General features: G+C 48.4%; 2 protein-coding genes across 2 annotated transcripts in view; both read right to left on the reverse strand.

Annotated features, from left to right (window-relative positions):
- WWC1 (WW and C2 domain containing 1) overlaps positions 1–4,070 on the reverse strand; it is a 70,679-nt gene extending 66,609 nt beyond the window's left edge. The window contains exon 1 of the mRNA XM_035562943.2: positions 3,824–4,070. Within this exon, the coding sequence (XP_035418836.1) occupies positions 3,824–3,942 (119 nt within the window). The 5' untranslated portion in view covers positions 3,943–4,070. The remainder of the gene's footprint in view (positions 1–3,823) is intronic.
- Positions 4,071–12,524: 8,454 nt separating this feature from the next.
- TENM2 (teneurin transmembrane protein 2) overlaps positions 12,525–14,440 on the reverse strand; it is a 511,804-nt gene continuing 509,888 nt past the window's right edge. Inside the window, 3 exon segments of the mRNA XM_050713566.1 lie at positions 12,525–12,848; positions 12,851–13,148; positions 13,150–13,395. Coding sequence (XP_050569523.1) covers positions 12,634–12,848; positions 12,851–13,148; positions 13,150–13,395 — 759 coding nt within the window. The 3' untranslated portion in view covers positions 12,525–12,633.

The raw sequence follows: 14,440 nt of genomic DNA on the forward strand, positions 1-14,440 counted from the left end.
AGCTTCAACACCAGAATAATGCAGAAGAGACAAACCATTCTGCAGTGTTCCACATCAAGCCTGGAAGGCAGACTTAGCAGGGCACAACTAGATGATTTTGTTCTCTCTATATATAACAGGCCCAGCTTTTCTTCAGTCAGATCCCCAGGCTCAACAAGCTTGCATATTCATGAGTAAACAGGTGGCCCTAACTTTTTTAGGAGCACAAAGTATTCTACATGTGACAACACATACATTGACACATATTGGCCCCAAACCCTGGCAAACCTCTCCCCCCTTCTCCTCTTTACCGAAGTTCTGCTTTGTGGGTTCAGAGTGGGGAAAAAAACTCCATATGGAGTAGGAAGATGTCTCAGGGAGCAACTGCAGAATCTGGGCTTTCATTTAATAAATAGCTCCAACCCTTTATCAACAAGAGCCTTTGAAAAATGAAGGGACACCAACTGAGGCACTACTACCTCCCAGAACTGAAAACACCTGCTGCTGCTTAGTACCTTCATCAGGCTTAACTGACAGTGCTCCTTTTTTGCTATCTCTCACCCTCAACGGGAGTCCAGTGATTGGGGTAAAATGAGTTCAGTCAGCTCCATCTAAAACAACCTAGGAAAACTTGCTTATACCACCATGCCAGGAGGAAGAGCTTGAGAACATAAGAACTGGAGAATGGGGTGGGTTATCAGGCATCTTCAGGAAGCCTCAGGGTGGAAAGGCAAGGAGAAAACAGAAAAAGCAATCCTCTTCCAAGACAGCTTGGGGCAGATCGGATTCCCTTAAACAGTGTAAAGAACCCAAGGACAGAGCACCCACAGGCATCCAGATATCCATCTCTAACCCCGACATCTGATGAAAGCAGAAACCTCATTTGGGGCACTCTGTTGGTGCAATTCCTGATTCACAGCAATGTTTAAGCACAGCCAGCAGCTGCTGCTCATGTTTCTGAGACACCATTCTTACTTCCTATTTGGTAACCAGTACAGCACCCTACAACCCCAGCACATCCTCAGTGACAAGGAAGCAGCTGGGACAGCGCTCTGCTGCATTTTACCAAATGACATGTGCTGGTGAATGCCTGAAAGATCAGGCTTGCCTTTAAAACTAGGAATGATGAATTTCTTCCCCTAGCTCGGTAAGGCTTGGCCCCCTAGTACACTGTATCCAAGTCCTGAATTATCTAATTTAAAACAAACTCAGAAAAAAAAAAAAGTAATCTACTCCAGCTTCCTTTGACATGAAGAAAAAACAGTGTTTTTTCCCACCTGGTCACTAGAACTACCTTACACCTTATAAACCGAAATCCTTCCTTACAGGACACCTTCTTGATTCTTGTGTTACACCATAACACAGGTACAGTACTGCTTAAGTTACAAAATTCTTCTTATGCTTTATCTTTAGATGGTTTCCAAAAATGCTGTAAAATCCACATGCTTCCCAGGTCCGCCTGCAAGTCTGGCAAACCCTTAGGTGGCAGAAGGAACAAGTGCTCCCGCACGCAGTGGCTTCAGCCAGGCTTTCAGGAGCACAAGCATCACTCATCTCAGTGCTGTGAGAGAGCAAGGTGCTCCTGGGTGGCGGCCACTTTGTACCTGGCTAAGTCTAACAGCCCCTTTTAACAACAGCCTATCCACCAAGGTGGTGAAATGAGCTACAGGAGAGCTGGAAAACCACCCAACCCATCGATTTCACCACTCACTTCACACAGCCCACAGCCCCACTTTGACACCCGTGAGCACGACCGCGTCCAGGCCGCTGCTGCAGTACCCTGCCACGCAGCCCTCAGCGAGCGGTGCCACTCCACCTGCAAACCCAACCCCAGCTGTTGTCGCAAAAACAATGGGCAAGCCTATGCCCTCAAGCTAGGTGTTATCCCTGCTCGTGTTTTTTTTCCACTAAATTAAGCTAGAATGAAAGATTTAGAGAAGGTTGAAAACCTGCATGCCCTGTCTTTAGCTACCAGTTGTTGCTCGCTAAACCCATCAGGTGTTGTAAAGGTACACTCACACTGAAACCTTGCCACTGAGAAGCAATGGGGTGCAGAGCAAGTCCAAAACCATATATCTTCCTCCACATCCCCGAAGTCTGCAGATTTACAACTGCGTTTCCTGGTATCTATTGCTTTGTGCTGGGACAAAGACACCGTATATAGCATAGCAGGAAACGCACAAAACAACCTCTCCGCTGCATCAACTTTACAGATTCTTCCAGGCTTCAGAATACTGAAACTCACAATACACTCTTGGATGATCAGTACATAAACCCAAGCTCACTACTGCAGCTATGACTCGAGCTGCTCAGAAATTCTTATCACCTGATTTTCACAGACAGTACTAATTAGTTGAAAGAGAAACTTTTTTTCCTGCAAGTAGAGCAGAGCATCTCTGTAACTGATACAAGGACACGGTCCCACAGGTGATGGGGGAAAACTCTGACACAGTTCTTCCAGTGCTGGACCAACGAACTCTTCAAACCTTGAGGATTTTCAGAGAGGCTGGGGAATGTAATTCAGCCTGTGTTCTCGGTAGCGCTACTGGAAGATGACTCAGATGCAAAGCTCGTCAGGGCCATGTGTATTCAGGTGTATTACTATGTGCACAACAAATATGTCATGTGATAGGACTTATCAAAGTATGCTTGAATATTCTCCTTTAACGGTGGTGAGCAGTCAACATTTCTGCGATAGCTCAGCACACACACATGCAGAAGGCATCCATTCAGCTGATTCTGTCATCTTTGACTCACTAACCAAGGACACAGCACAATTTTTATAAGCCACTATTAGCCCTAATAAATTTCTCTCATCTTCATGCTCTTTAACAAAAGAGAGACGTGAAGAAAGCATTCCTAATTTAAGCTTGTATTGACTTTTATCAAGGTTAAAAAACACACCTTGAAACATGTTCTTAGCTTTCAACCACAGTACTGAAACACCAGTTTAAAATGCGTTCCAAACCTCCGGCAGTCCAACAGGTTACATTTGTGTACAAGATACACAAGGATTATTCCTGGAATGCAGAACACTCCTTAAAATCCTGTAAAATCGGACAATCATTCACTTCCTTGCTCAACAAAGAGCCTTCCCCCGTAGGACTGGAGAGAAGGCAAAGGACTGGCATCCCAAAGAGTTGGACACCCCCAAACAATGGAAGCCCCTAAAGAGCCAAGTGTCGAGGCAGAGAGAAGAAAGCATAAACAATCCAAAAACCAGGCTAAATACCCTATAACAAGGAAAACGCTCGCTGTCAGGTGGGGGAACTCTAGTATTTACCCACACGGAACTGGGTGTTCAGCGCTTGGAACTTCCAGCTCACCGCGGTGGACTTCTGAGTGGTGTGTCCGGGAACGTCACCGGGACGCTCAGCCGGCAGAGCGCTGCATGTCAGGTTCGGAAGCCTCTGATTTGGGCAGGGAGCTAGCACCGGGGCCGAGTTACCTGCGCGCCTCCTCACTGCGGCTGCCTCCAGCACGCAACCGGGACGCGCCGAGACAAAGTGCTGCTGGGAAACCAGCCCGGCTCGGGGCAGCACGCCTCGCTCGGTGCCTTCACCCACTTTTTAAAGCCAGACACCGAGGGAAAGCGCCCACCTGCACCCAGCGGGACCCGGGGGATCCCCCGGGGGGCGGCACGCAGCGCGCTCCGCGGGGACCTCGCCGACCCCCGCGCTCCGAGGCCGCGGAGCGCGGCCCCCCCGGCCCCTTCGGACCCCGGGGCTGGAGCCGCGGCCCGGGGGCAGCTCCGGCCACCCGGCCCCGCAGGTGCCCAGCTCTGCGCCCTGCCCCAGCCCGGAGGGGACGCGCCCCGGCCCCCCGCCCCTTCCCCGCAGCCCACCTGTCGCGGGGGTCGACCCAGCTGGTGGTGCGGCTGCCGTGGTCGATGTAGTACACCTTCCCGTCATAGTCCCGCGCCTCCTCCCAGCCCGCGGGCAGCGGCAGCTCCTTCCGCGGCATCGTCCCCAGCGCGGGCCGCGCCGCCCCATGCACGCAGCGCTCCGGGGGCTGCTGCTGCTGCCGGCGGCGGTGCGGAGCGGGGCCGCGGCCGGCCCAGCCGCGCAGGGAGGCGCCGCGGGCGCTCGCACGCCGGCCCCGCGGCGGGGGCGGGCCGGGGCGAGGCGGAGGCGGACCCGGGCGGGCGAACGCTGAGCCGGGGGGCGCCCGGCCCCTCGCCCCGCCGCTTCCTGCACCGCCCCGGAGGCGGGCGGAGGGCGGCCGCAGCGCCCCCTGCCGGCGGGGCAGCGCCGGGGGCGGCCGCATGGCGGCGAAGGCACCGGGGGAGGACGCGGGGGAGGGCCCGGCGGCGCCTCGGGGACCGCGGGGCGGCCTCGGTCACAGCGGCCGGTGCGAGGTAGGGTTGTGTCGGTGTGAAATAAACGCGTGCGGGTGGCTCTGGGTGGCCGGAGGGATCCCGACCCTTCCTTTCCCCAGGCCACAACCTCGCGGTGGCCACGCGGAGCCACTCGAACCAAGGGCGGCCGTTTTCTGAGGGCTGGACACGGCTTGGCTCTTGCTGAGGAATATCATCCAAAGTCTGCGTTTTGGTACCGAACGCTCAACACGCCAGTCTTGGTGAGCTACCAAACACCAAAACGTCAATGTCAAAAGCTGCGATAATGTAGTACCAGTCTGTCGGCCCCCAACAGGTTTTTTCAGGTGTCTGAACTGAAACAGGAGGAAAAATGCATTTAAATTTAATTGACAGAAAATAAAAGCATTTTTTCTGAAATACCTCATTTTGGTTAAAAACTCGGGCATTGTTCAACCTGAAGGAACCATATTTCTGTGAGGGGTTACCGTATCCTTCCAGGAAAAAAAGCTCTTGCCCCTTGCCCACACCCAATACTGTACATCAGTTTTTATTGGTTTCCAAAGGACAGTTTAAAAAAAAATATGTTGAAATTGAGCTTGGAAGAATGGACTGTTTCACTCTTGCAGTACCACAGAGTTTTTATTTTTCTTCTGTTTCCCAACCTACATTCCTGAGGAACAGGGCTGGGAGCTGTGGTGCTGATCAAATGTCAGGGAACTTCAGTAGTCAAACTGAATAAAGGTTTCTGACGTAGAAGAAAGTTAAATTCAGCCACCTTCTGTCAAAACCTTGTGCAGGTGATTCTGAATTTGAGTCAGATGTTAAATTTCAAGCTACCTTTGCCATGCTATTCATCATCAACAGCATTAGTAAACATAACACGTTCTTCATGCTATCCTAAGCACTGAAAAAAAAAAGAGTCGAATCTCCCCATTAGCTTATTAAGCAATATTACTAGTTTTTAATGAGCTCATGGAATAAAATTGTGCATGTAAGGGAAAAAATCAAGAAAGCATAGTAAGACAAGGTTGAAAAAGGCAGGAAACCCATGTGTGACTCCCAACGGGGAGGCTGCCCCCCCCAAGCAGCCAGTGCTGCCTGGCTGGCCTGCACCTTGCCTCGGGGCCGTGGGACCAGTGCGGGTTGAATGCGTTGGGGCAAGGCCTTGGGGGGGGGGGACCACTGGCTGCCTGGCTGCTCCCCACCGCATGCACCATCACCAGCAATTTGTGTGCCCATACCAAGATCTCTGTCTTTCAGCAAACAAGCTTCCAGCGAGAGAATAAATCCCTATCAGTGACCTCCATGTCCTGCAACACTTTTTTCAACTAAACCAAATCAGAATCTTATTTATTTATTTGTTTGTTTTTATTTTTTTTCCCAAAACACATGCCCCCCCGTCTGTGCAGGAGAGCCACGTGCCCCCCATGGCACTGCAACCTTCTGTTGGGATTGCTGGGGCGGCTGGGCTTTATTCCGCCTGGCAAGCACCCTGTGGTATGTGCAGGCAGGGAACAGCCACCGTGCATGGCCTTGGAAAGCGAAACCTGCCCAGGTGTCAGTTCCGGGGCTGTAAAACACCTGTGTGACACTCAGACCACAACGGCTTGCCAAACCCTGCCGCAGACACTACACAGACACTCCCATAGTGGCAGTGTGCGCCCAACCCAGGGCCAGGGGAGTAAAACACGGCCCCACTGGTGGCAGCCACCAGCTCCAGCAGCAGGGCTGGGAACATCAGCTGGTGGAGAAGAACTGTGAAGGGACAGGTGCCAGTGTCTTGGGAAGTGGCCGGGTGAGGGACACTGAGTTGGCTCTGGTGTACTGTGTGCTCATAGCAGGGCTTGAGGCACTGCAGTAGCTGTAAGCTAGTCCTACCTACTAGGACTATTCTACTCTGCTCACGTGACACCCCACCTGGAGCTCTGCTTTCAGCTCTGGGGCCCTCAGCCTAAGACATAGACCTATTAGAGCAGGTCCAGAGGGGGCCACACAGATGATCAAGGGGCTGGAGTACCTCTCCTGTGAAGAGAGGCTGAGGGAGTTTGGGTTGTTCAACCTGAAGAAGAGGAGGCCCCATAGAGACCTTACAGTGGCCTGCCAGTGCCTAAAGGGGGCCTACAGGAAAGCTGAGGAGGGACTCTTTGTCAGGGGGTGCAGAGATAGGACAAGGGGTAATGGCTTTAAACTGAAAGAGGGTAGATTTAGATTAGATATTAGGAAGAAACTCTTCACTGGTGAAGAGGCCCTGTCACAGGCTGCCCAGAGAAGCTGTGGATGCCCTATCCCTGGAGGTGTTTAAAGTAAAAACTGGCTGGATGGCCAGGTCCAGAGAGCAGTGGTGAATGGAGTGAGATCCACCTGGCAACTGGTCATGAGTGGTGTTCCCCAGGGCTTGGTGTCAGGGCCCATCCTCTTTAATATCTTTATTGATGATTTGTACTCTGTACTTGGCTTTGTTGAGGCCATACCTTGAGTACTGTGTTCAGTTTTGGGTCCTTTATTGTGAGAAGGACATTGAGGCCCTGGAGCACGTCCAGAGCAGGGCTACGAAGCTGGTGAAGGGCCTGGAACACAAGTCCTATCTCTGGGGAGCAGCTGAGGGAGCAGGGGTTGTTTAGTCTGGAGAAGAGGAGGCTCAGGGGAGACCTTATTGCTCTCTACAGCTATCTGAAAGGACATTGTGGGGAGCTGGGGATCGGCCTCTTCTCACAGGTAACTAGTGGCAGGACTAGAGGGAATGGCCTCAAATTGTGCCAGGGGAGGTTTAGGCTGGAAATGAGGAGACATTTCTTCTCAGAAAGACTAGTCAGGCACTGGAACGGGTTGCCCAGGGAGGTGGTGGCATCACCGTCCCTGGGGATGTTTAAGGAAAGATTGGATCTGGTGCTGAGGGACATGGTTTAGTGGGTGACATTGGTGGTAGGGGGATGGTTGGACCAGATATCATGAAGGGCTTTCCCAACCTTAATGAGTCTATGAAAGCCAGGCTGGATGGGGCTTTGAGCAACCTGGTGTGGTGGGAGTTGTCCCTGCCTATGGCAGGGGGTTGGAACTGGATAGCCTTTAAGGTCCCTTCCAACCCAACCCATTCTCTATGATTCTACAGGTCTCCAGATGATGGATCCAAACCCTTCTCAGTGCTGGCACAGGGCACAACATGGGCAAGGGCCCTGAGCCATTGTGCATGTCTGTGCAAGCAGCAGCAGGGCAGGGCCCGTCTGTCCAGCAGCAGTTCTGCAGGAGCAGAGCAGGGACGTGCCCACCACAGGTTCCCCAAGGGGAGAAGCCACTTGTACCAGCGATGGACAAAGTTCTCCAGGGTTCCCCATCACCACACATCTACAGATGGCTTGCAGAAGCACTCAGCTTCATCCAGACACAGGCTTGACCTTGGCTGGTGCAATGGTGCCGTTTCCTGCACTTAGGGAGGATCTGAACCCCCCTACAGTGGTGGGAGCAAGAGGCTGACCGCTGTGCAGCAGCAGTGGTGGTGCTGGATGGGCATGGGGGCACAGCCTTCTGGGGTCAGGCAGCACCCGGAGCAGCCTCACTGTTGCAGCAGAAAAAAATAATAATAATAAAAAAATCCAGCAAACCCCACCTAGTTACTTTACAGCACAAATCAGAGACAATTGAGAAACAAATGTCCATTTGAAGTGGCTTAGTTTCACTGGGAAAATAACAATTGGCTGGGACGCTGGGGATCACTTCATGCTTTAGTAATCCAATAGCCACTGTATGGCTGCTGCTCGCCCCCACCCAAGTGGCCGTGCAGTCCCCAGCTTTGCCAGTGGCGTGGCCACCCACCCACGTCTCGAGGGCCCCCAGCACTTTGCTCTCCAGTGGGGTGAGCTCTGTGGCCGCAGGAGCAGCCTTAGCTCCTCGAGGCACCAGGAGGGAGCCCCGCTGCCTGTTGTGCCCTGCGGGTGCATGGAGCAGGCGGCTGCCACAGCTGGGGCACAGCAGGGGCTGGCCACCCCCAAAGGGGCGATGCTGCGCTCAAATGCGGGGCACCAGCTGGCGTGGGCAGGGGCGTGTGGTGCCACTATGGGGGCCGGAGACAAGCAAGCTGCTGCAAGCTCCCCAGGACAGAGATCCCTGCCTGGGCCCTGTGCCCCCCTGCTAACGCACCTCCTTCCATGGAAAGGAATTTTTGGATATGTGGCACTGCGATCCTCTGCTGCTGGAGCCAGGGTGTAGGCCAGGGCAGCTGTGACACCCGCTGCAGAGGGGAGTGCGTGGCCACACCTTGTCCCTCCCTCTCGGACCTGCACTGCCCACAGACCGCTTTCACAGACTGAAAGACACAAACTGCCTGCACCCAGCCACACCCCGGCGCTGCTAAGTGCCCTGGGAGGCAGCAGGTGCTCTGGGGACAGAACAGTCACTGCAGGATGTCCCCAGAAACACAGGTGCCTTTGTGGTGGTGTGGGTCAGTGAAGGTAATTCAGCCTCTAATTACTGCAGACCAGATCTTACAAGGGTGCCCCCACGGACTGGACTGCTGGGGAGGCTCAACCTGTCGAGACAACGGGGCACCAGATCCCTGCGGGTCTCACAGCGATATCTCTGGCCTCCTCCAAGCACAGCACTTGCTGACCCACTGAAAAACCCAGTGCTGTGACAGGTGAAAAACCTCCTCCCAGGAGCCGTGTCACCAGCTTTTTAATGGCCTGCCTGGGCAGAGACCAAGAGTTAAGATGGGAATGGCTTCAAAAAAAACCACCTTACAGACCACAGAGGCAAACAGGTATCTGCTTTCTTCCCCTATTACCAATTTTTGACAGGTGAAAAAACCTGATTTATCTGATAGTACTGATTTATAGCATTAAGTAACGCTTGTTAATATTTTACTTCCATTTACATGATTTCTTCACTTAATGAAGTTGGCAGGGGGGAAGCTATTTGCAACAATTGTGAGACCTGGGCTGTAGCAGAATATGCAATAGTACAGCCAGCACAATTCTCCTAGCAGATTTTCTTTTTATATGCAATTACAAAATTAGACTAAAACCTGCCAGAAGCCGTCATCTAAAGATGTAAAACTTCTGTAAATATAGTTTCTCCAGTAGCAACGCTGTTGAGCTGCTGTAACACAGCACAGACAGCATTACGGCATACTATCGGCCACCTTCTGTATTCATGATGGCTTAACTGCCACTTCCATTGTAAATCCTATTTGTCAAGGATTTATAAATTGGCTGCATTTACTTGTCTCACTCCGAAAGCTGGCACATGCCTCTCTCCTATGGTGTTTTTACCACTTCAATACTGCTTTTTGAGTTCTCAGCTCAGAAGCTCTGCAGCAGAAGCCTGACTTTAACCCCAGAACAATTAAATCCTCAGCACAGGCTAAGACACCGCCCATATTTTAACCAAGGAGAAAATAAGGAAAAGCCTGATCTCTTACATTCAGTACGTGTTTTGAAGAGCTGCTGCAGAACTTCTAGAAAAGGACCGATGGAAACTGGACTGTCCCCAGCAGGTGACCCCCCTGCAGTTCCCCGCTCACCCACCTCTTCTGCCGGCAGCGCAGGGAGGCTGGGCAGGGCTGGTGGCACCACTGTCCCTGAGTGCTGGAACTGGCCCCGGGCGCTGAGCTGCAGGCTACACGCAGAAGTAAGGCAGGGAATAACCTCAGTGGAGTCCAGCACAGGGCAGTTGGATCTAGGAATTAAGTATATTGCAGGGGCTTTCCACGGGACCTGTGCCGTCACACATATGCTTTGGAAACCATCAACAGACCTGGATAAATTGTCCCTGTTGAGTATTTAGCTACATGACTGGTCCACTTTCAAAAGTTGTTTAAGAATACCCTGATGATGCATGTATTATTTGCAAAGGAGCTGGGTAGGGAGCCTTTTCTGTCTGAGTTCATCCCCTGCAAATCTGTCCCAAAATAATTAATATTAAAAATGGTACACCGTTTTTAGTTTAAGTTTCCTTTTGCAGAAGGATAAAGTGAAGTAGCAGAATCTCTAATTCTGACCAGTTTCAGCTTTAGGAGGTTGGTAACAGAACAAAGGACATACAGGACTGTGCAGTGGGTTATCATTTCCAGTCTCTCAACTACAAGAAAATTCCTATTCCAAAGAATGACCTAAGAAGCTTACCAGCGCAGACGAAGGTATCCCAGAAAACAGTGACAGTGAAAGTGTTTCGACTTTGTGATTTCATGTTTTATTTTTTACACCAAAAGCAACTGATGACAAAAGTAATTTTTATGACTACCTGCCTAATACTTCCCTTCTTGAAGAAGTTTCACTTGTTTATAAGTCTGATAACGTAACAGCACTTCAAGCCCATCAGCACAGAAAAACCTCTGCAGTGATGGACATACAGGACTTACCTGAAAATATACCCTGACTTCTCCTTCCGAGGGAACAGTGCTTGGGGTTCTAGTGCATGCACTGCATAGGGCAAGCACAGAATAGGATGGGGTTTGTTTGCTCAGCAAAAATCAGATGCACTCTTGGAGTACTACAGGTGTTAACAGCACAGCCACTGAGCTGTTCTGCTTCAAAAATGCCCTGGAGTGAATTAATGCCCTGGAATGAATTAATGCCCATAATCAATTCAAGCATCTCTGCTGATATCATGAATCATTAAAAATCTCATCTGCAACCCCAAAAGCAAAACTGTTCTCAAAATTAAGTAGAGCTCTCTGAGTACATACTTAAATGAGATAAAAGCAGCAGGGCTCTTGCTGATGGATGGTTCCCTTTTAACATCATCAAGAGTGAATGCTTAGAAGGTCTTTGATCTTACCTCTGATTTTTAAATGTGGTAGAAACAAGCAGTATCACAAAGAAGATAGATTTCGTGGAGGCTCCTGGGCTCACAGCAAGTCTTTCCATGTTCCATTTAATACAGTGTAACTGCATTTTCAATCTGTTTTGAAGCTAGTTTGGTGCAATTAAACTAATTTCAGGATTGTAACATGGCAGTCTGAGGGTTACTAGTCACCAGGTGCAGAGACGGAATTTCTAAGAGCATTTACCCATTTTTTTGCTGTCCTATACAGAATTTCAGGTGATGTGTATAAAGGACTTGCTTACCCAGAGGTCAAAGGAACATCCCTCTGCGGAATCCATGCTACAACGATCACTGCTACATAGAAGATGCTGCATGTATGAGATGATAGTGACACACTAATATTTTTTAATTTTTAACAGATTTCACAATGGAAGACAAATAATTCACAGGAGTTTTAGAGACTTTATTTATGTATAAACAATTTAAACACTTTGCCATAAATTATCTTTGCCTGTCTCTAGTCTTTGCTTAGCAGCAAATTAAAATTAATATAAAAACTCAATGAACAATTCATACATGTATATTACAAAAAAGTTCTTGTACCAAAGTTCTTATTAGACTTTTTTTTTTTAATTTTATTTTTTTATTTTTTTGTGGTGACTGTAATGTGATTGTCTCAGTTTCTCGACCAAACAAACACACTAATAATTTTTAAATCTGAAACAGTGATTGTGCCTTCTGGCTGATGTATGTACAGGGTGATCTGACGTGGTGCCCATTTGCAATAGTGTAACACAATGCCCACAGCTCTACTGGAACTGATACCAACAAACTACTGAATCTAAACAGACTACACCCTGTAACTGTGTTATACTGTCCACAATGGAAATCTTCAAAGACAAACAGAGTATGAAATTTATTTGTAGTGATTTATAGCCACCATTTTGAATGTAACTTTACACTCTGCCCTCTTTGAATAAGTTAAACTTCAGGCCAGACAAATGGAGGGTCAGAGTGCAAGTGTGGTTTTGTTATTCTTAAATATATTTTCCTTTACTATTTCCAGTGTGCTCTCACTTGCATTCTCATTTTCCTCCAGTTGCTACACACAAATCACCCCAAAGTCATGTTTTAAATGCACCTGTATTTTGCTTTAAATGAAAACCTCTTGGATATTCATCAAACAAGCAGTCTGAATCATTTGTGTTTCATCAGCTGGTTAGTGAAAGTGGCCCACTTGGATTTCTTAGTTTGCTCACGTGTGAATGGAGTGAGGTAATACAATACGAGGCCTTCTTTTTATTTTTCGTTAGACCCAGAACAAGTGGGTAATATTTCAGGGGTACTGTTTAATTTGTATGGTTAGAGTTTTCAGTCAGGCTTTAGTCCACTTCAGGATGTGGTTTTTAATCACTTGAACAGTAGCATTTAACTCAAAAAATGAGCTTTTTTTTGCCACTTACTATCCCAAAGTAGCTCAGCCTAGTGCCCCCATGTAGGTCTTCATCTCCTTAGGAGAGGAGATAACAGTTATGACTACTGATTCATCCAGCAAAGGATGACAGCAGGTTAATTTGTTACCTCTTTCCCATTTCATTCTGTCTTAAAAACTGGATGTTGCTGCTACTGTCTGCTAGCTCTGGGTACTGCTCCACAGGCAAGACATAATATCCCTCGTAACCTTGAACCCTTCCCGTGTTCAGAAGCTGTTGCTTCTCTCCGTCTGTCCATACGCGGCTGCCCTCGCGGCCATCCCGTGCCTTCTGCTGCTCCTTGGCCCATGCTGACCCAGGGCTCGCTGCCGAGCCTGGTCTAACACTCTCGCCTTCTCCTCGTCCAGTGTGTCAGCGGTTAGCCCGTAGCGGATGTTGATCAGCAGGGTGGAGTACTGAAATTCAATATTCGTGAACCGTCGAGTCCTTCCGTTGATTAGGAGGGTTGGCTGGGAAACGGTCACATTTACTCCGTTGTCCAGGACCTTCCGCCCGCTGGTCATCGCGAGGGTTACAAGGTCGCTATCAGCTGAGCCTATCTTGACAAAGTAATGAGTATCCTTCCCCTCGATGCTGTAGTGCATTTTCTCCAGGTAGTGAGGCACTGTTAAGGACAGAAGCAATTTTTCTGCTATCGTCTGTGGCTATGCTGGAAATGCCAGTGGTTACACGGCCTTCCTTTACAGCAAACATGATTCCTTTCCCAATAATAGGAGTGCTTGTTGCAAACCAGTGACCTGCTTTTTCTCTAATATTGGCGTGTAATCTTTTAGATATGACCTGTCCCTCAAGAGCCATGAAAGCTTGATTGTGTCTTTCTGTTGTCTGCTGAACTCCTGTAATTAGCTGGGAAAACAAAACAAAACACCAAAAAGATAAAGACCTGAAAATACTGATGTCAGAGAACAGTGCTAATCTTTGCTTTTGCTTTTCTAAGGAAAAGGTACACAGCAAAAAATTCTAGGCTGTAGAAAGACCACCCTCAATTACCTGCCCATATACAGATAATGTTCATGATCAGGTAAAAACACATCTGGCAAATTATTTTACTATCAATAATGCCAAATAAAAGGTTTCTCACAAATCACCTTTTGTAGCAAATACATACCACAAATCTCTATTTGGGCTATTTATAGTTATATGATATCAATTACAAGAATAACTAAAATCCAAGTCTAACACAGTTTTAATCAGATCTTAAAACAGAATCAATTTGTTAAAAGATAGCGCTTAATTTTTGGATACTTTTGCCCAGAGATTTCAGTTGGTATATAGGACTAAAATGTTTATGAACGTAAACTTTTGGAAATGAGATTTGGGCTCCAAAATATCGAAGTAATTCCTGAGAGAGGATTTAGATTCTCAAATAACTTTGAAGCAAGTAAAACTGTTATGTTTTGGTTACATGGTCATATCAGTTGTACTTCCATATTTGTGAAGTAAATCTAGCACAGACTAAGTTTGAAATTGGCCTACTACTCCTTTTAAGTATATTAAACTGGCTGGAATCTATTATAAAGGCAGAATGCTTATACCATTTCCCACCCTTAACCTGACAAGAATAAACACTGTAACAGCAGTAGCAAACCAAAGCCTCTATGAGAAAAGCTTCAAACAAAAAACGATGACAAATCTTATTACAGGGCAGGGAGTAAAACCGTTTCTTAGCAGTACAGCAAAGTACCAGCCTAAGTTCATTGTAACACACAGGTTATTAGGATAATTTTACCAAAGGTACAACAGATGATAATTTACCATGCAGAGTTTCCTTTGTCATTGTTAATCAAGTTAATCATGTTACAACTCGTTATCAAGGAAGAACTCAATAAAAGACAAACTAATGACACCATCATTATGATAACAACGAAGGCTGGCAAGAAAGGCATCTGTT

The sequence above is a fragment of the Cygnus atratus genome, chromosome 14, assembly GCF_013377495.2.
Source record: "Cygnus atratus isolate AKBS03 ecotype Queensland, Australia chromosome 14, CAtr_DNAZoo_HiC_assembly, whole genome shotgun sequence".
Lineage (NCBI taxonomy): Eukaryota > Metazoa > Chordata > Aves > Anseriformes > Anatidae > Cygnus > Cygnus atratus.